This window comes from Channa argus, chromosome 5 (genome assembly GCF_033026475.1).
Source record: "Channa argus isolate prfri chromosome 5, Channa argus male v1.0, whole genome shotgun sequence".
Classification (NCBI taxonomy): domain Eukaryota; kingdom Metazoa; phylum Chordata; class Actinopteri; order Anabantiformes; family Channidae; genus Channa; species Channa argus.
The window spans coordinates 23,348,643-23,369,720 of record NC_090201.1 but is presented as its reverse complement, the minus strand read 5'-3'; the positions used below and the strand labels follow the sequence as shown (position 1 = coordinate 23,369,720).

Here is a 21,078-nt window from a genome sequence, read left to right as displayed (position 1 = left end):
ACCCTTGGAGCCTTTGTCTATTGAATTTAGCATCATAAAACAAACCCAAAAGGCCAAAGACTGTCACCAAACTCTTAGCTGGGAGGAAATGTGGACATACCCATGGTCCGTGCTGCCTCCATTTCATCTTTGAAAAGCTCTTCAGTGCCAAACTTCAGTATGTCGTCCAGTTCTTGTTTGGACATGGAACCAGTTTTGGAGCCCAAGCCAGGCCGCACCACCAGGTGGGTCAGCATCATTTTCCTCTTTGCCACCTGAGTGATTCGCTCCTCCACTGAGCCTCGTGTCACAAAACGATAGATCATCACCTTCTTGTTTTGGCCAATACGGTGGGCTCTGCTAAAAGCCTGGGAGAAGAGCAAATAAACAAGGATGACATGTGAGTTAACAGCGTGTTTAAAGAAGCATCGTCAAAGATGATTCACGCATTGCAACAAAGGCATGCACATGTCCATCAAAAACCGTGTGAGAAATCAGTACTTGGATGTCATTGTGAGGATTCCAGTCAGAGTCATAGATGATGACAGTGTCTGCGCTCGCAAGGTTGATGCCAAGGCCTCCAGCTCGCGTTGAAAGCAAGAAGCAGAACTGCTGAGCGCCTGGTGCTGTGACGAGAGCCAAAGCAGAGACTCAGTCCGTGCGTGTGAATGTGTGAGAGTGCCAGGTAGAAGGAAACAAGCATCCACACAAAGCCAAGCCAGACAGATTCTGCGTTAACAAACTCACCATTGAAGCGGTCGATGGCCTCTTGTCTTAGACCTCCAGTAATTCCTCCATCAATGCGTTCATATTTATAACCCTCAAACTCTAGAAAATCCTCAAGGAGGTCCAACATCTTAGTCATCTGTACAAACAGATACAAGTATAAGAGGTTCACGTAGTTGGAAGAAAAGTCAATCCGAATGATCCTACGACCTAATGTGTCGGAAACATCTGCTGATATACCACCGAAAACTGACACTGAAGAGGCTGAAATATGGATGACTGGATTTTAGTGTTTCCTGGCCACTGTTGAAAGAAAGCTGTGTTATTTATTTAGAATACTTCTTCCACTGATACCTGAGAGAAAATGAGCACTCTGTGTCCTTCATCTTTGAGTTTCTTCAGCATTTTCTGAAGCAGAGTTAGTTTTCCTGAGGACTTCACCAGTAGGTTGCCATCATACGACCCATTGGGTAATACAGGAGCTTCCTGTGAAAACAAAAATCAAAAGGCGTCGCCTAGAGAAGGAATTCTTTTAACGGTCACTTTTATCAATGCGTATATGTTTTCTAACCAGCGTACAAGCCCATATTGATACATATTGATTCATTCTCTTACCACAGCAGCCACGGGGAACAGGTAGGGATGGTTGCAGCACTTTTTCAGGTCCATCATTATGTTTAGCAGGGACACCTGGTTTCCTCCACCTTTGGAATTTAGAGCCTCAAAATTTCGCGTCAAAATAAATTTGTAATATTTCCTACAGGTGTGAATACAGAGATCAGGTGGAGTCATGAGGAGTGGTCAAAATAACGGCATTAGTTTTTACTGCCACACAAATAATACACTCTACACTTATTCTATTTGGCAAATAAACCCTTCACATGATCACAGAGAGTGGAAAGTGCAGCCTATGCAAACCAGCAATGATTAACTTCCAAGACTTCAATTCATCATATTGTGCAGTTGTTGTAAAAAGCCAAAATATGATCATCTACTGTACTGATAAAAGCTTCTCCGAATCCCCTGTATATTTTAGCAGGTATTTATATATATTTATATATATATATATATATATAATTGTTTTAAATTGTATTTATTTATTTATTTTTGCTTGAAAGCTCAGTTAGAATGTCTTAATTAGGGGGTTTAGGAGCCTTACTATGCAAATATAATCAATTGTTGTAGGACCTAGGTTTTACCAGAGGGGCCAACACCTACTTCAACAATTATCCAAGTAACATTTCTCTTTTTTTCCGGGTCATACTTTTGCATGGGGCTGAGCTCCACTCTGACAATCAGCTCGGTCTTTGCAGGCATGTTCTTGAAGACATCAGCTTTCAGCCTCCTGAGCATGTGAGGGCCGAGCAGGTCGTGTAGCTTCTTGATCTGGTCCTCTTTAGATATGTCAGCAAACTCCTCCAAGAAGCCTTCCAGGTTGCTGTACAGGTCACAGGTGACGCAAAGAGGAATTAAATAATATGATTAAGCTACAGACCAGTTAATGCTCTGTCTACATATGGAGGAACTTGTTTGATGCTTAGTGCTACTGGAAAAGTGGACAAATCCAAGCAGGACTTACTTGAAGCGATCCGGGGTGAGGAAGTTAAGCAGGTGGAACAACTCTTCCAGGTTGTTCTGAAGAGGAGTCCCGGTCAGCAGCAGCTTGTAGTAAATCTTATACCCATTGAGGATTCGGAAAAACTGGATATGACACACATATGAGAACCACATATGAGAAAAAAAGAAAAGGAAAAGGAAAACGAGAGCAATGCTGCCAAACTTACTGCATATGAAACAAGGCCACTGCATTTTTCACATTATATCAGAATTTCAATTTCTTGGCCAAACTACTGCTACCTGTGCGAAGAAAAGTCCGGTTTACCTTTGACTGGTTGTTCTTCAGTCTGTGGGCCTCATCTACCACCAGGCAGGCCCAGGTGATGGAGCCAAGAATGGCCTGGTCTATAGTTATCAGCTCATAGGATGTCAGCAGCACGTGGAACTTGATAGGGGTGTCTTTCTGTGAGGGGAAGAGCAAGAATGTGTAACTTTACTGGACATTCGAAGAAAACTCAGCCCTCCTGTCGGCTATAGGGGTGGAATGAAAACCCTACCTTCATGCGAAACACCTTGCGTCCTGATTTGACTGCGCTGTCTTCAAATGTGAACTCGTTCTCCCTGATGATCGCCCTGCTGTCTTTGTCCCCAGTGTATGTCACCACATAGAAATCTGGAGCCCACATCTCGAATTCCCTTTCCCAGTTGATAACAGTGGAGAGGGGCGCGCTCACTAAGAAAGGCCCCTTAGAGTGGCCCTGAGAGAGGGGCAAAGAAAGACACGACTAAGCTACTTCCACATCAAAGGAAGACACTATTTTATCATGTACTTTTCTCATTATCCAATATGATTCATTAGCATTTGTATCGTGGGGATTGGTACTGATAGCGTGTCCCTTTTACATTGCACTAGGAGAACCAATCGTGTGCTATACCCTATGTTACATAATATAGAACGATGTACCTCTTTGTAGAGCGAGTAGAGGAACACTATTGTCTGTACTGTCTTTCCGAGGCCCATCTCATCAGCCAGGATGGTATCTGTTCCCTGAGCCCAGGAAAACCTCAACCAGTTCAGACCCTCCAGCTGGTACGGGTGCAGTGTTCCCCCGGTGGCGTTAATGTACCATGGCTGGTGCTCAAACTTGATGGTCGGCTGGTGATAAGGGAATACAATATGATCTTGTCGAGGATTTGTAGAGTTCAGAGACAGAAATTAGGGCCCTAGGATTTAAAGGGGTTCAAGTGCATCTAAATATCCCAGCTTACATCAATGATAGGTGCATCAGGAGGGATCTCCCTCTTAGGATGGTCCTCTTTGAGTTTCTTCCCTCTCCGCACCACCAGAGGGCGGTGGTCCTCCCCTAGAATCTGCTCCCTGGGAAATAATTGTAGCAACATGATGAGCCAAACAACTCAGACAGGGGCATCGCAGATAGAGAACAGGGCAGAAGGGAAACAGCAGCAGCTGTCTTTGTTTATTTTTGTGTGCCAGGGATTTACTCTAGTCATTATGACTGTCATCTCCACACAGCCATGAAAAGTAACAGAGTTCCAATAACTTTAGTGGCTGTTAACGCACCTGTGGTCCCAGTAAAAAGCTTTATGAGTGTCGTATTCTGGGACGTCAAAGTCATCCACCTCCCAGGTGCACTGGTCATAGGGCAGGTCTCTCCACTTAATCAGGTAATGCACATCTCCATCCTTGTCGAAACTAAAGAGAAAACCGAAAGCTCAGGGGATTAAAGGGATTGTATACTGATTGATATTGACGCTGCTTTTAATGCCACATTCAAAATGATTGTGTTGACACCTGTAAAGGGATAAAGTGTGTCACTTAAAGAGCTAAACTTATGATACTATAACTTGAATCTGTGTCAGACTTTTTGAGAATAAAGCTTTTATTCTCAAAACCCAAAGCGTATCTGACGCCTGATAAAACAATTTCTATAACTGTAAGCAGCCACCTGTGGTTGAGTATCCGGTGTATAACCATCCACTCTGGTTTAATGCCGTAGCGGTAGAAGCGCTCCTCCATCACGGCATACTGAGGGTCCTTGCTCTTCCTCTTCTCGCTGTTGAGCTCCTCCTCCCCGGAGCCGTAGTCATACGGTGGAGGCTCGTCCATGTCGTTCTTACGCTGGTAGTTCCGATACATGACCGTGTGATACAGCTCCAACTGCACCATGACAAAGGGACTAATTGGATTAACTACTCAAAGTTTTAGAAACAATGTAATGAAGGGAGGACACAGGTGACTTCTCTGGCTCTTTCTTTACTGAATAATTATCAAATAAGTCTAAATGCTCTGACCTGCTTACAAAATGTTATTGTTGTTTCAATGGTTTGAGATTGATTACACACTGTGTCTTAAAACCTGGCAGTTTAATGGCCACATACATGCATCATCATTTTGGATTAATCTGTTCTGTGTGATCCATACTTAGCAAAGAGAACACATACTTCCTGTGGCTACAGTCGGTTCAAGTGTTAATCTGAAACTGGACCTACTTCTCGTGTCTCACCTGCAGTTCGCTGACCCAGGAGCAGTGCCAGTACGAAAGGCCAGCCCACTTTACAAAGAACTCCCTCTCGGGGTGGCCCTTGAGCGGGGGCTTGGTCAGTGGATCGTTTGGCTTGCCATCAGGGCCTGCAGGCAGTTCGGCCGGCAATGGGGGCTCTCCCCACGTCCAGTGCAGAATCTTTTGTACTTTGCCTTTCAGTGGAGGGCACTAAAAGGAACAGGGAAGGTGTTGTATCAGCAGCGAAGTAGAGAGGTGCAGTGATGCTCTTTCTTGGAGACAGACAACAATTCTCACTCGCATTCACACCTACAGGCAATTTAGGGTCACCGATTGAGGAAGTAAAACCTGCGCAAGCAAAGGGAGGACGTGCAAACTACACATAGAAAGGTGTCAGTCAGCAGGAAGATTGGAACTGGGGACCTTTTAGCTATGAGGCGACAGCCCTAACCACTCCACCGCTGTGCTGCCCATATTATTGTATCATGAATACTATTACTATTGATGCTTTAATGTGTTCATAACTGTGCAGCTGATAAGGTTGAAGCTAGTAACTTAACTACAGTACTTAATGTACTTTGTTACACTGTAAATAAGCACACATACAGTATGTTTGAAAAGTGGAGGAAGTAAGGGGAGAGTCAGAGCAGAGGAGGAACAAAGATGATTTAAAAAACTCCCAAATGACAGGGCTCACAACGCTTTACCTACCATCCCAAGATATGAGCTTACAATTCATTTTAACTATATCTCCCACCGCCTCATATTCATACCATTAGTTATATACTCTAACTTGTGTTGCCACAGATACATTATATTTTACTGTAAAGACTTGTTTTGAAATTCTGATCCTCAGATTGTCTTATATGACTGAATAGGTTGGTGTTGGTGTAAATGTTAGCGGTGGAGGTAAGCTTTGAAAACTAGATGTAGTTGTGAGGCTTTAACCCTTTGAAGGCCTAGCACTGAACTCACCATGCAGCGAGGACACAACCACTCTCCGTTGGGGATCTCGGGAAGCGGCGGGTTGAGGCAGTGGATGTGGTATGAAGATGGGCAGGTGTCACAACACAACAGCTCCCCACCGTCCTTACACACTCGACAAAACTCCATGTGGTCATCTTCTTCCTCACCTGCGGCCTCCTCCTCGTCCTCCTCTTCATCCTTGGCCTCCCACTGGATTCCCTCTTTCTCCTGACAGACACAGGTAGCATGGCGGGTGGTAGCAGAAGGTAAAACATGGCAAAATTAAATTCATCCCGCTTTTCGATTTATACAAAATATAGTATCTATGTTTGATTGTATTGTTTGTCTTTTTATGTAGACTACCGCATGATCAAATTCATAAAACAAAACATTAACTTTGAGGCAAAGACAACACTGTGTATACAAATTGTCGTGAGTGACCACTTATGAAGCATAACGTCTTTTCTGGCGGATCAGTAAAGTCACCAGCTGTTTGCAGTTTGCTTTAAAACCACAGCTGTATGGTCAGCAATGTCCAAACAGTGTCGAGCCATCACATCATTAAAGCACATTTATCAAAATTATCAAATCAAATCAACTCAAATTAACATTACAAAAAGTCAAAGGTAAAACTTGGCCTCAGTGGATTTTACAATCTGCTTCACAACGACGCTCCGTCCTGAGACCCTTGAATGTGATAAGGGGGATAAAAAAAAATCCTTTAACAAGAAATCTAAGGAGGGTGACCATCTACAGAACCAATAGATGGGAGTATCATTTTTCTCAGAAACAACAGCCAGGTAACAAATTATTAGACAACATGAGAGTGAAACCACGTGAGCGGAAACACAACAGTTTTTCACATTATACAGCAGGGACTGCTCTCAGGACCAAAGTAAGTGAACATTTGAAGATCTACATTTCATTCTGAGTACAGTTAGAAGACCTGAGTGTGCTTATAACTTTTTATTTTTTCTCTTTCATCATGTTGATTGAACTGAGATTAATGTGTGTTTGATCAGCCGAATCCTTGTTGCTGTGTGGACCCTCTAAGAAGTGCACAGCCAAATCCAACTGTTTAACCATTTACAATAAACATTTAGCTCCTTAACGATCTAAGAAATCTACTCACACAGTGTGGACAGCTCCATTTGCCCTCGGGGGCCTTCTCCAGCTCAGGGTCCAGGCAGACCAGGTGGTAGGCTCTGGGACAGGTGTCACACAAGATGATCTCCCCACCTTGTTGGCAAACCTCACAGTAGTCCTGGTGGTCTGTCTCATAGCCATCACCATCCTCCTCTGGAGACGGTAAAAGCAGTAAAGACCCAAATACAGAAAGACTACAGCTGCTGATTAACTAAAATAACTAGGACCTAAACTAGTTCCACAGTATCGTGAGTGGCTTCTAATTGCAGGCTCCATGAGTTTGAGGCCAATACCTGCAGAGGATTTGTAAAAACATTTCAAAAAAAAAACAAAAAAAAAAACACACACACATTTTAATTTCCTTCTTACCCATAACCAAACAGTCTGGCTCTGAGGGGGATTTCAGAAGGATTTGGGAGGGAAAACACACACATGACGGAGCACAGTGAGTGTAGACGGTAAACATACTTTTCCTTTTTTTCCGCCCACGTCGGGTCTTTTTCTTGGTGGCGGCCCCCAAGGTATCAGAAAGCACAGAGGCACTGTGGATGCTGATGTCGTCAAAGTCTGACTCCTCCAGGAAGTCGTCCTCACTCTGGAAATACATACACATACAGACGAAGAAATACCATAACTTTCAGAGTAAGTGCAGTACGCCAGCAAAGTCTGGCCCCTTTGATGCCATTAAAAACAGACACTAGTGTGGATGAAGTCAGGACGAATGAAATGAAAACGGAAAAAACAAGACATACCGAGGATGCTTTCTTCTTTTTACCACTGTGGCCCGACTTTGATTTAGTCTTCTTCGGCTTCGGTTTCTTCTTCACCTCCTTCACAGTCTTGTTTTTCTTTCTAACACCTGGTCCTGAGCCACAGAGATCCAGACAGCAGACACGTTAACTGAGCGCTTTTCTCAGTACTTCTAAATATATGCGTTCTGTCACAGATCTCCAGGCCTTACCCTTTCCCTCTTTGGTTTTGGCTTTTTTGACTGGCCCCATTTGAGAGCTCGGCTGGCTGCCGCCGACAGACATTGGCTGTGCCACGGTAACTGTTTCCACAGCGGCAGCCACGGCGGCGGCCACGGCAGTGGCAGATGCGCCTTTAAACGGGTTGTTGGCACTGAACTCTCGCCACTTGGCCCCCAACACTGTCATCATCTTTGACATGGGAATCTTCGGGTTCTTCTTGGCAATGAGAGGCCTGAGTAAAACCAGGGGAGAGGAGACAACAACAGCAGCTTTATTATGCCACCCTTCATTCCCGTTGACTTTCCTTAGCACTGGGGGGGAACTGGGTCTGGATTTGCTGACAAACCACAGCCCCTTAAGTTTTGTTCTCCCTGCTTTGCTGCGTGCACAGTATGTCATGTTTGTGATTTGTCTGGCAGCGGCTTGAGGTTTGGCATGCTGGCCTGTGAAAGATAGTGGGTCAGAGCACCGCGTCCCAGAGCCTCCTGGCTGTCACAGGCATCCAGTAAGCAGCTGACTACTCACAGAGGGCACCGCAGGAGCTCATGCTCCACTTTGTCGGAGCAGAGGCTTAGCCGAGCCAGACAGCCCCAGGTGAGAAGGATTCTTTACCAACAGCCGAGCTTTCTAGCCTAAACAAAAAGAGCAGTGTGTGCTCATCATACCACACTCTAGACTAACTGTGGAGTTTTTCTTGCAGGTCTCTCAGTGAGGGACTGTCCACAGAATAAAAAGAAAACAGAGCAGTTTAACACCAGAAGATAATTAAGACACAAAATTAGAGGCTTGCCTGAGGAACTGGCTGAAAGCCTTGTAGTTGGTGATGGTTTTATAGTCGTCCTCCGTGAAGCCATACTGAACGTCTTCGAGACCCCACTCTTGCATCAACTGGCTGGAGGACTTGGGTTCCTGAGGACATACAGGTGAGAGATATCCACACGTGGAAGTTAAATGATGTCAAATACCGGGAGCCATATTACCATCCGCATCACTGCCTAAAGAATAAAATTTAAATCGTCACTGTTGGCCTACAAAACTACATAGAGATGAGGAGACGCCATGTTTTTAAGGCTTCAAGTATACTTTGTAATACTGGAGCTAGAACATGTTACCAGGAGTCAGATGTATCCATACATGTATAAGAGTACTTTGAATTTGTGAGTATTTGGTTTTACACTGCTCAAAGTAAAATGAATACAAATTCATTACACGTTGTTATTGTGAATTAAAAAAAAAAGCTGCGAGGAGTTTATATTACATTTAAATTTTAGATTTAACTTCTAAATCCAACTTCTAAATTTAACTTGAGATGTAACCTAACTATTATTAGATAACAAAGTTATAATAAAAAAATCCAGCACCCACATCTTGAATAGCTCTTTTTGAAAATTTATACCATCATGTAAAACATACAAGCCTGAGGACTGAAAGTTCTGGTAAATATCAGTGTGGAAGGCGTAGACTTACTTTCATGTTGCCATCATCATCGTCATCTTCGTCATCTTCCTCATCGCGTTTCTTCTTCCTGGGCTTTTTCTCTTTCTTCTCCTTCGGTTTCTTCTTCTTCTTCTTGGTCGGGCCGTACATGCTGCTCTCGCTCCCAGAGCCTATTTCTGGACGTTCCCGTTCCTCCTCCACCTCAGAGATCTCGTCCAGGTCGCTGTCAACTCTTGCCTGGATTCCTCCCTGAGGCATTTGCACAAGGACACATAAACATTACGCCCGTGAACAACAACAACAACAAAAAAATGTGGTAATCTGTAGCAGGGTTACATGGCACTGATCGTGCTCCTTTTGGAACAGATGGAAGTGCCTTTAATGTACAACTTCACAAAATGAGATTATTAAGCTGAATGAAAACCTCACCTGAGCAATCGTTCTTTGATGTAGTAACAGCTCCCACCAAACAGCTATTTTTATTAATGTAAACAGCTACAACCGGGCTTTGACTCTCGCTTCAGCTCAGGACGTGACTGTGAGTAAGTAAGGTCCACATTTTCATTTTGCACCAATACTAAAAACATGTCAGTGCAGTACACTTTACTTAAAGTACTATACTTTACTGGTACTTTGGATACAAGCGTCTGCATGGTTGTATCTGCATAAATTAAATGATATCATTCCAACAGAGTATAAAACCATTGCATTAAGTTACTGTTAAGTCGATGAGGAGTCAAGGCCACGTCAGGTGAAGCAGCCAATCACGGCCCTGAGCTGCTCCATAGACTGAGCTGCATCCTGCCTGTTTAATGAGAGACATCTGGACGGCTATATGGACTTAACAGTTAACAGGTGTTGTTTGTGTGATCAAGAGTGTTGCATATGAACAAAATCGCTGGTGTGTGCTCATGATAGCGTGAGTAAGAGAGAGGGAGAGGGAAAAGTAGCTGGTGTTTCTCTCATTATGCACCACCCGCCTAATTGATTGTGTGCTTGTGTGTGGTGTACATAATATATGTGTGTGTGTGTTTGTGTGTGTGTGCAAGTATGTGCGCTTTGCACTTCACCATGTATGTTGTGAGTGGGTGTGTTTCTCTTCCTTTGATGTGACGACATGTTTTTCTGTGGTTTTGTGTCTTTGAATGCATATATGTTTTATGTTAATGTTCTCATTTTGTGGGTTTTCTTTCTTTGTGTGTTTGTCTTTGTAGATGCTTGCGTATAGTATTTATGTGCCCGTGAGTGGACATGTGTGTGTCCACATGCTAAAGAGTGAATTAGTGCACAGCGGCTTTGCGGTCTGCTCGCTGCCTGTTGCTCAGCAGGCCTGTGTGGATCCATGGAGAGACTTGCAGGCGTTTTGCTCTGTAGCGCAGTGGAAAGGCTCACGTTGCCGCAGCGCCCGCCAACCCTACTAGCAGCCTGGTTGTGTTGCCATGGTGACCAAATTTGAGCAGTGTCTGGCTCTAGCTCTCTTTCTCCGTCTCTCTCCTCCTAGTTTTTTCTCCCTTTATCATAGCTCGCCACCCCACACACACACACACACACACATGCACGCCTTCCTTTTCTCTCACTTTCTCTCCTTCACATCTCATAGACCCCCCCCCCCCCCCCCCCCCCCTTATTTTCTCACTGTCACTCTCTTTCTCAACTGCTCCCCCTTTCTGTTTCTCTCTCTCTCTTTCTCTATTTTTCTTTCTATTCTGACACCCCCCCCACCACAACACACACAAACACACACACACACACTCTATCACAGTGGCAGCCAATGGAACGGCGCCATCCAATCAGACACGTTTGCATAACGAGCTTGTTATGCAGAGGCCTGTGGTTGCAGAGCTGGTGCTCCAGCACCAGTCTAGACAAATCTCATTTATGCATAAGAAGAAGGAGAGAGAGTAAATTGAAAATTGTGGATGGGGGATGGGAGTGGGGGTGGAGATGGAGGAGGGAAAAGCAAAGAAGCAGAACCACTGTTGCGAGCAACTGCAAAGACAAGGTAGAACTGTGCAACAACCTCACTGTGGCCCACAGTTCAATGCCAGACACAAATCATAGGTCTAAAGAGGACACTGGCAGCGGCAAACAGGGTGTCTTTACTTTCAGAGGGAAGAAAATCAGATAAGTGCTGATAACGTAATCAAATTAGATGTTTCCCCATTATGTCTCTGCCTTGGGGAGATTACACAGAAGATGCCACAGAAAATATCAAATGAGCAAAGACGAGGATTGTCAGTAGAATCTGTTTCAATAAGAGAAAAAAAAGAACACTGTTGTAAAAACACTCCAAAGTAACAGGCTCTTCTTTTTCTTTTTTTTTACAGAAACCAGCAACAGCTCTATGTTGACGCACAATCCCGGAGAGGACAGCACAGACCCCCATTAAAACTAAAGCTGCGAGCAGCTCCCTCACAGTTTAAGAGCTTATGTTGTGGCCAAACTGGAGCCTCTTAACTGCTTTCTAAAAACTCAGATTCCTTTGATATAGCAGATTTTATGTCTAACGGGAGACAGGATACCCCCCATGTCTGCATACAGTAGTCCCTTTGTTTCACTACAGACAAGGGAAGCCACAAGTGTGTCTCTCCCTGGCTACCATTCCTCCCTGCAGTAGCTCTGACCCAAGACTGGGATGTGCCAGTGACAAGTCTCTGACCCCAATTGACTTCTGGCCCCTGTCTGACACCGACCTGTGGGGAATGATTGGAAGTGAATCACGGCAGCAGCGGTTCCACAGAGGGAGGGAAAAGAAAAAGAGGCAGAAACCTCATGAACAAGGCAAAATAAGGTGATGTGTGTGAGAGACAAGAGCAGAAGGAAGAAATAGGAAAATACAGAGCTGTGTGTGTGTGTGTGTGTGTGTGTGTGAGAGACAGGAGAGTGTCAGAGGGAGTCCCCCCCTCATTAACTCAGTGAGACCCAGAGCTCTGTGTTTACCACAAGCAGCCAAAGGGCCCGGGTGGCAGCACGGCCGGCCAAGCCCCTCACAGCACTGCTGGCATCTCCAGGCAGCAGAGGGGAACATCCTGGCTGTGTCACTGACACTGTTAACGCCATCGCCAGTACAAGCGGGAAACACACTGGGAATACAGGGAATTCTTGTAATCACTGAAGAGAAAGTGACTAAAGCTTCTAGGTTTGCCTGGATTTTCAGAGTGCAGGTCACTGTTTGTTGGTCCAGCGTCACATCATATTAACTGAAGTGTGCTTCCACTTGTCTGTGGGTAAAGTAAGAGGACTCAAACTGACAAGGTAACGTACTTCCCCACATTACTACTACTTTGCTCTTATCAAGAACCACAGCAGGCAGCATTTTGCAAAAAAAAAAAAAAGGCACCACCTGTATCACCCACATGTCCCCAGCTCTGACAGAAGACAGTGATGGTGTCCTCTGGTATCTGACAACAAGACATCAGCAGCCAAATATCCATTAAGTCCTGTAACTGGTGAGTTGGGGCCTCCATCCTCGAACGCCCGTATCGCACATTGGTGCTATCTCGTGCCCAGGTAAACCATGCACGTGCACTTGGTCATCGCAAAACTTGAATCCAAGTTCTTCCATTGTGCCATTGTGTTATAACTCTAACTCTAACCAGTCTGTGAGAGTCCCACACAGCAAACAGCAGTTGACCGTGTGTCCCGTCGATCACGACCAGCATTAAATCTATTCCGTGCTGACCCCTGTCCACGGCTGACCTGCGTGTACATGCCACCCCACTGACCGACACCGTTGCAATGTGATCATTTTCTTCACCTGTTTTGAATTTCGTGGCTCATCTGTGTAGTTTAGCTGCCCCATGTGGACACCCTCCCTCGGGTGGACACAGACAGTGTTTGGTGAGACAAGAACAGTGCTAAAATGTAAGTGAACATTTAATATGTCATATTCCTCAGGTGGCCAGAATAAGAAATCAGACTTCCAATGCAAATGGCTGCTGTTTGCTATCAGGCTTGCAGGAGGTCACACATATTGATAGCAGCTACTTCACACCTGCAAATCATAGACAATATCTCAGAAATGGTGAGAGAGAGCATCCAGATGTCTTTTTCTTCACTTTTTTCTTGTGGTCAGGTTTTACTTCTTTGTACTTTTCTCTCTTTAGGAGCTAAATGTGTGATTGTAACAGAAACATCTGAACTTAATCGCAGGTGTTAATGCCGTGAGTAGTTCGAACCTTCTGACCTTATGTATAATGTTGGAGAGCAAAGTCTGGAGAAAGTCTAGTGTCAAAGCCGCTCTGTCACATCTTGGACTCCCACAGCTACGTTGGCACAAGCGCTGTACTTTTGACCTACGGCCCCTGCAATCAGCACCAGCACCACAGGCACAAATCTACACTCTAAGCTGGCACTTGGTGCCCACAGCTTACACTGGCAATGGCAGTGACACCGCTGCCAACCTCCTCTAGGCCTGAGACAGTCCACTGCCTCTCATTTAGATTACAGAGGCAGCCCAGCAGCCAAAACACACCTTTGATCCAATTGCGGAGACATCAAAAGAGCGATGGGTTGAGAAATAGAGAATGTGGAGTACAGCCTGAGCCAAAATGCCTGCCAAGCTGTTGTGTCCGAGGTTATGACAGACGTTGTAAAGTGAGCATTACACGTTACCTCCTTTTTCCTCTTCTTAACTTTGGGCATTTTCCCCTCTTTCATCTTTTTGGGCTTCTTCTTCTTTTGTTGTTTGAGCGAGTCGTCATCAGAGAAGAAGCTGTCAAGGGGTGCGAGGGGAACGGTGTGCCGCTCGCCTTCGTCATCCTCATCTGGACACAGACACAAGAACAAGTGACACAGAGGCCGTGAGAAGATACATCTGTAAATGTGACTGACACTGTCAGTTTTATCAGCTTTACAGTCAGTGTGCACTGTGTAATGGGCCTGAATCTATGGTGAAAAATAGAGTTTGGCGTATTTACAAATGAGCTGAAAGAAATTTGATTTGTCTTCTGACAGAAATTTCATAAGTAAACAAGTGTTTCACTGTTTTGCTAATTGCCAATGAAACATGACAAACATGAACTGGTTCTAGCATTGAAAACGTGTTAGTTTTATATTATTTTATCCTCTTTGGATCAGCTGGTTAAACAAAACAAGCAATGTGAAGACATCAGTTAGAGCTCCGGGAACAGGAGTTTGTCACAATGTTCTAATGAGACGTAATTATTAATCAAAGAAATGAATTGTTAATGGAAATAGTCATTAATTGCAGACCTGGTGCACAGTAGAAATACAGCAGTGAGCCTGAACATAGGAATGATGTACTGGTGTCAGACCCACAGGGACACTTGGCAAAATAAACCTCATAATCACACATCAGTGAGTGTGGATCAACTTTAGCCGTCAAAGCACATCTAGGTGAAGTGCCTGCCCCGCCGCTAAATGGGAACTCCCCGGAGGATCACTGAGGTATACTGAGCATATCTCCCGCCTTTAATGCTTGCTGGGACCAAAGCGACCTGCTGCTGGTTGTCAGCTGTACTGTCTCAAAGCTGCTGTGTACAAAACGTGCTGACTGCTGAGCGCAGCAGACTTCACTGATGCCACAGTGGGTCACAGAGGAGTAAGTAAAGGAGACAACACATCACTATAAAGAGACACACGCCGGGGAAACACGCGCAGGGTGCAACTGCCCTGCAAAAAGGTCGACGTGCTCCCCTTTCCCCCTTTGTGTGTCCCGCTGTCTCTTTGCGCCTGGCTCGCTCTCTCCGTCTCTCGCGCAGACAGACCGGAGGGCATGAAATATGCAGCACATGTATCAGAGTCAATCAGCCAACGCTAGCCCCGCAGTCTACCACTCCCCTGGGTAGCTGGAGCGAGAGTTTGGGGAGGGGGGGGGGGGGATTCCTGTGTTGTAAGCACACAAACCTCACCAACCACTTCTCTTCTATTTAACAAAGCCAGCAGGAGGTACACCTCCCCACGCACACACACACACACTCATACTGTACAGTAGGCAGCATACGGATCAGCCACTTCAAAGCTTTAATCACCGGCGATGTCAGGCTCATTGTATCCCTTCTGACCACCATATGAAAGATGTCACGCTGTCTTTAATGCTAACCGTGTGCTTTTCGTGCTTAATTTTCCAGAGCAAAGCTACTCACCAACATTTTCTAAATCATTATTTATCTACTTGTTGTTTTTGATGCTTTGCTCGCTCATTCTTTCTCTCTACCTCAACCACAGACTCACGTGCTCCCTTCCCCTTTATCTCTTGCTAAATAAAGCCTTGAGTTTATGTATTCAGCATCTCTCAAACAGGCCGCTCTTTCATGTCTCCGATGCATGTTAGCAGCCTGCCAGGCAAGTCATAATGGCATCACAGCCAGCTGTACGTCTCTCTTAGACAGACAGATAATGACATGGATGAGATGCACTTGGAGATGCCCCCAGATTACACCAGCGTCCGTCATGCTGCACCCTTGTCGCTCTATGGTCGAACTGTGACTGACAGGCTGACCACACGTCGCTCATGAGATGCACAAGCTCGTAGCTGACTGCATGTCCGTTTGCTCTGCTGCTTGAACAATCAATCAGTCAGACCTGACAGTGGTGATGTGACGTGGCTGATGTGGGGTCTCCAAGTTCACTTACATGCAAATAAAGAATCCGTATGAAGTCATTTTTAAGCCTTAATCACCCAAGTGAGACATTTGAGTTGACTTGACACAAAATTCAGCACAGACATTCTTGGCTCTCGGATCTCTTAAGTGAGACTCTGGTGATCCCCTGACTTTTGATCTAGTGCCACCGGGAGGTTGGCATTTGTGCTTGTGAGTGTGAAATCCTGACAACAACTGCATTGCCTTTTAGTCCTGACCCTGGCTACAGTAAATGGACTGTAAAGTCCATGAAGGGAAAGCCACAAGCGGACAAATAATCTTTCTACATTGTGAGCGGACCAGGCTGTGCCAGGTGTTGGATTGGGGGGGGGGGGGGGGGGGGGGGGGGGGAGGTCACTCATTCATGTGGCACAGAGAAGTCTGGCACCAAATTCTGTTAGAAAGAGGACCAAAGGTCTACTTGGCAAACAAGCCTTCTGTCAAGCACGGGCCGATGGCACAGACATAGTTTTGATCCTCCTATAAGAGCTTGGCCACCAGACTGACCCATTAGGAGGGAGATTCATGAGCAAATCCCAAATCAGCGAGCTAGAGTTTACTGGAAAGCACATTAGGCCTTTCTCTGTTGGCCCCATGTGGAAATACCCACTTAATGTTGCCCAGCATCGCTTGCCACAAAGGAGGAAAGAGCGAAAGGATTTTCTTTCTCCATTGATTAAGTGCTTATAGCTCAGGCCTCAAGCGCCTTCAGACAAAGACATCTCTACTCTATTATTAGAAAATGTGCTCATCAAAGTGATGGAAGGATAAAATAGCCAAATAGCATCATTAAAATCATATCCTTTATAGACGGCGTATGCACGAGATCATAATGTGTACAATATAATGCAGATAGTATAAAACAGGCCGGGATGCAGCAGTGCTCATCTGCACTTTCAGATAAAAAAATCTTTCGTGCTTAGGCTACGTGCACGCGCAGCCGGAAAAAAAATGGTGTCAACTTTCACGGTAGGGGATCCAAAAATAGACCCACTTTCCAATTGGGGATAACATTTGTAGGCACACAAAAGCCCATGATAATCTTTCAATTTTAGGGGAGAACAAAAACAATTAAAAGAGAAAACACAATGAACCAATCTGTGACCGTGTAAGCACCCAGAGTGAAACAAAGGGAATTAGGACACTTTATGTGCCACAACAAATAATGGCTGTGATAGGACGGGGGTCTGACGGCTTTTAATTGCATGGGAGCATCTTGATGCTGGGAGGAATCTGACCTGGATTCCTGGCCTTGTCTGTCACTTTGATTCCCGTTGATGGGGGTCATAAAGGGCCTAAAAACTGCTTCCTGTATCAGCAGCATAACAAAGGACTTGCATCACTAGGCTGCGGTTAATAGATATGATATCGGCAAATACGTAATTACGAATAAATGTCATTCCGTGGGAATAGGACAAACATCTCCACGTTTACCTTCACTGCGACGGGGGCAACCATGAGGGAATGTTATTATCATAGCAACATAAAAATCTGAAATCCTATCAAGTAACACCCAAAGCAGTTTCAACTGACCCATGGAAATGTTTTCCAAACTGGATTATCGCTCGCATTTCCTCATTCAGCTGCTTTAATCAATTGCACCCTTCCTCCCTTTTACATGTTTAACCATCTACTGGGTTATTGGGGACACACATCAGAGCTCGTGTTCTCCCCAAGGCTACGGCTGGCAGTCATACGATGCCTCTGTACAACGTGTCTCTCTGTTACTGCCTCCTCCCCTCTAATCCCCGTCTGTCCCTTTCCCTCCCTGCTGCACACCTTCGCACAGGTATTAATCTTTCTATCCATGACAAAATGTGGTTGTATGTCCAAGGCTTGATCGCCTTCATTACAGCATTTCCTTTGAGTTCAGATCGTCGTCGGAGCACTTTGCAGTTTGCTCCCTTTCTAGATGTGTTTTTTTTTTTTTTTGCAAATGTTTGCAAATGTACTACAAATCCCAAATTAAAAGCACACATTTACAAGGGAAATCAGAACAATGCTGTGCTCAGGTGCATCCTGTTTGCTTTAATGATCCTCGAGACGTGTCCACCTGTGACAAAGCGGATTGACTGGGAATAATTCAGAAAGGCAGCACCTGTGTATTCAAGGTCTCAACAGCACAACATCAATCAGATCTGCAACTGCTTTAATGCCGCCGTGACAAAACATGACGGGAGACACCTGTCAGTGATTCACGTTGATGCTGATCGTGTTTAAACCCCAAGTGTAGTCAAAAGTCAAACCAGTGTGTCAGGCAGTCCATCTGTTTACGGCGTTCACCGCTTGGAAACTGGGCTCTTACATGAGAGAACATTCTAGAGAAAATGGGTGAACTTCACGAACTCTCGGAAGTCACCACTGATTCGAAACACGCAGCCAAGACGGCACTGGAGATATGTCAGGAAACACCTGACAGACTGTCTTTGAGTGGCCGAGCTAAAGTCCCCTAGAACGTCAGTGGGGGGACATGTCCCGTCCAATCTACCCAAATGCTCAAGGCTGTACCTTCTCAAATATATTTTCTCTTTGTCATTACGGGATATAAGGCGTTGTTTCATAGGCAAACATTATATTTTATATACAACACAAAGGGGGACTAATTATTTGCTGAAGCCAAGAGCAAATGCAGATTTATTCATAACCTAACTGATCCACCTCTACGTGTAATGGTAGTGATTATAAAAAAAATAGCTTTCATTTTGACTGAATTGCAATAGAAAAGCTCCTTGTTTATAAGTGAAAATTTCTAACCCTGCATCCATCAGCGACAATCAATTAGAGGCAAGTCTTCATCGTATCTTTAAAGCTCCAAAACCTTCCTCGGTGTTTGTCTTAACTGTCCCACAATGGGATGTGAATGTGAGGTACAGGGTTTGTCTTCCAACCTTGACATCACAATAACAAGTCATCTGGTGTTCAACTCAAGCTGCAGGGGTTAAGAAAATGTTAGAAAGCTGCCTTCTCTGCTGGCTAAGATGCAACAGTAGGACACCTTAGCCCCTAACATAGTGGACTGGGGAACAGACCCTTAGCAAACTAGGACATGACGGACAGCAGTTTGACTCCATGTCCTATAGGCAGGGCACCTTAAAGAACCATAGCTAAACACACTGCCGCCTTAATTCTATCTATGTGCTTTCGATTTCTATTAAGGAGGCCTCGTTTTAGTGTCTATCATCGGGATTTCCCCAACAAACGGTCTGCTTTATCTGTCTCACCATGAGATTTTAGCAAAGAAAATCAATGGTGCATGGACACCTGCCCAACAGCTAGACTGACAAACTCCCAAACAAAATAGCCATGATGTGGCAAGTGGCTTCTGGTGTGTGGGGGGGGGGGTCATTAATTAAGAAATCTTAACATCCCATGTGGCTTGATGCTTTTAAACCACAGAAAATCACGAGCAGACTACAGCTGACCCATTGCCAGACTAGTTGACAGATTAATTTTGCAGCCACTGGAAATATGCACAGCTTTGGCTTGCAGTGAAGTCACCGTGCAAACAGCCTGAGCTACAAGTCAAGAATGTGGGTTAATGTCAATTAGTGCCCGACCTAGAAATGACCCAAGTGTGGCCACCGGCGGAGCTCAGGACCAATGCAAAAGGACACAGTGGATAAGCGGTGTTTACTGTAGCCTACACGTGGCTTTCACACCTCTGCGACCATGCAGTGCTGGGAGAAAATTTAAAGTTGGAGCAGCCTCCACATCACAAGTCGGAAGAGCAGCGCATCTTCCACCAGAAGAACACGGATGTTGCCCATTTCTGCTCGCTTACACGCAAGTGCACATTCACGGAGACACGATCGAAACATTCCCCGAACCAAACTTGTTGGGTTTTTTTTTTTTTTTTTTTGGACTTGAGGTAAAGCCATTCACTTGTACACGCATGCAGCCCGTGCAGGAAAAACCGGAGCACAGAAAGCGTGCAGCGAGCTTTTCATCATGCCCCCCAAATCAGGCTGGATGCGAGGACAGCCGGTGCCAAATTCCAAAACCAGTTCCCACCTCAAAGACAGTAGGTCGTGCAAGAAAAAAAAATAATGGCATGACTCTGCTTATTGCACCCCACCCCTCCTCCTCCTCCTCTCTGGTCTCAGGAACGCAGGACAAGCCCTTTTCCCCGCATTCAAGGCGTAGCGGCGCAAAATTATTTGAAGGACACCCCGCCTCCCCCCCCTTTCCCTCACCTGGCATATCGTCTTCAAAATCCATGTCGTCCTGTCCCTCGTCTTCATTACTCAGCGACCCCGGCATCTTTATCTCATAGCCCCCAAACCCCTTTTAGGCTGAGAATACTGAAAGTTAACCCTCCAGGCGCCGCAGCCCAGTCTCTTTCCTCACCCAAAAAGAACTGTGTTCGTCGCTCAGATCAATTTTTTTTTTTCAATTTTATTTTTTTTTTTTTTTTGGCAGTGGATCTTGTGTTTTCTTTCCGGGAGTAAAAAAATAATAATAATAATAATAAAAAATAAAACACATTTATATTTTTTTCCACTGATCTCTATCCAGGTCTTCCACTCTGAAAAATAAGAAAGACAAAAATGGAACACACATGCCCAGATTGTGACGTCTGGTCTGTTGCCATGACGATACATCCCATAATTTCACCCACAACTAGTTAGTCATGCTCTCCTAGTTACCACTTCAACTAGTACTGTGCAAGAAAACGCACCGCGCGGCACCGCCATGTGCGGGTAATAGGCGGATATGCTCCCGCTCCTGTCGCCTGCCCGTTTCCTTTTTGGAAGTCCGGAAAATTGGGACAGAAACTTCTGCTTTCACGCGCAGCTGCTTGTCCACTCACAGCATTTGCTCTAATTATTACGTCTGGGTGTAGGTAAAAATAATTTTTTCTCAACTATTTTCTCTTCGGGTTAAGTGACATTTTTGGTCTAATCCACAATTTTTATTGAAACTCCAGGTAAAAACAACCAGACTCCAGATGTGTCTTATCACTCTGCAAACTTCCAGATTTCCCCCACGAAACCCAAGTGCAGCCTGATGACCGCATGCTGTGAGATGAGTCCTGACAGCCAGTGGTCCAACTGTTGTCAAGGTTACCGCAGGATGCCCCACAGAGAGCTCACCACAGAGAGCAGCAGCTTCAACTACACTTAATGTATCAAAATACAAAAATCAAGGGTTGGAAGCGTCCTGACTGCT

At 45.1% G+C, this 21,078-nt stretch overlaps 1 protein-coding gene across 2 annotated transcripts in view; it reads right to left on the bottom strand.

Moving 5' to 3' along the window:
* Positions 1-20,644, bottom strand: part of chd5 (chromodomain helicase DNA binding protein 5) — a 36,370-nt gene extending 15,726 nt beyond the window's left edge. For both annotated transcript variants that reach the window (XM_067503339.1, XM_067503340.1), the window contains exons 1-23: positions 20,103-20,644; positions 13,919-14,070; positions 9,335-9,553; positions 8,658-8,776; positions 7,858-8,099; positions 7,649-7,761; positions 7,365-7,491; positions 6,883-7,049; positions 5,760-5,978; positions 4,788-4,994; positions 4,230-4,441; positions 3,845-3,976; positions 3,532-3,640; positions 3,227-3,418; positions 2,820-3,020; positions 2,588-2,725; positions 2,285-2,406; positions 1,970-2,143; positions 1,321-1,462; positions 1,060-1,191; positions 727-844; positions 481-605; positions 101-347 (exon numbers count right to left, since the gene is read on the bottom strand). In XM_067503339.1, coding sequence (XP_067359440.1) covers positions 101-347; positions 481-605; positions 727-844; positions 1,060-1,191; positions 1,321-1,462; positions 1,970-2,143; positions 2,285-2,406; positions 2,588-2,725; positions 2,820-3,020; positions 3,227-3,418; positions 3,532-3,640; positions 3,845-3,976; positions 4,230-4,441; positions 4,788-4,994; positions 5,760-5,978; positions 6,883-7,049; positions 7,365-7,491; positions 7,649-7,761; positions 7,858-8,099; positions 8,658-8,776; positions 9,335-9,553; positions 13,919-14,070; positions 20,103-20,169 — 3,676 coding nt within the window. In that variant the 5' untranslated portion in view covers positions 20,170-20,644. The remainder of the gene's footprint in view (positions 1-100; positions 348-480; positions 606-726; positions 845-1,059; positions 1,192-1,320; positions 1,463-1,969; positions 2,144-2,284; positions 2,407-2,587; positions 2,726-2,819; positions 3,021-3,226; positions 3,419-3,531; positions 3,641-3,844; positions 3,977-4,229; positions 4,442-4,787; positions 4,995-5,759; positions 5,979-6,882; positions 7,050-7,364; positions 7,492-7,648; positions 7,762-7,857; positions 8,100-8,657; positions 8,777-9,334; positions 9,554-13,918; positions 14,071-20,102) is intronic.
* Positions 20,645-21,078: the final 434 nt, after the last annotated feature.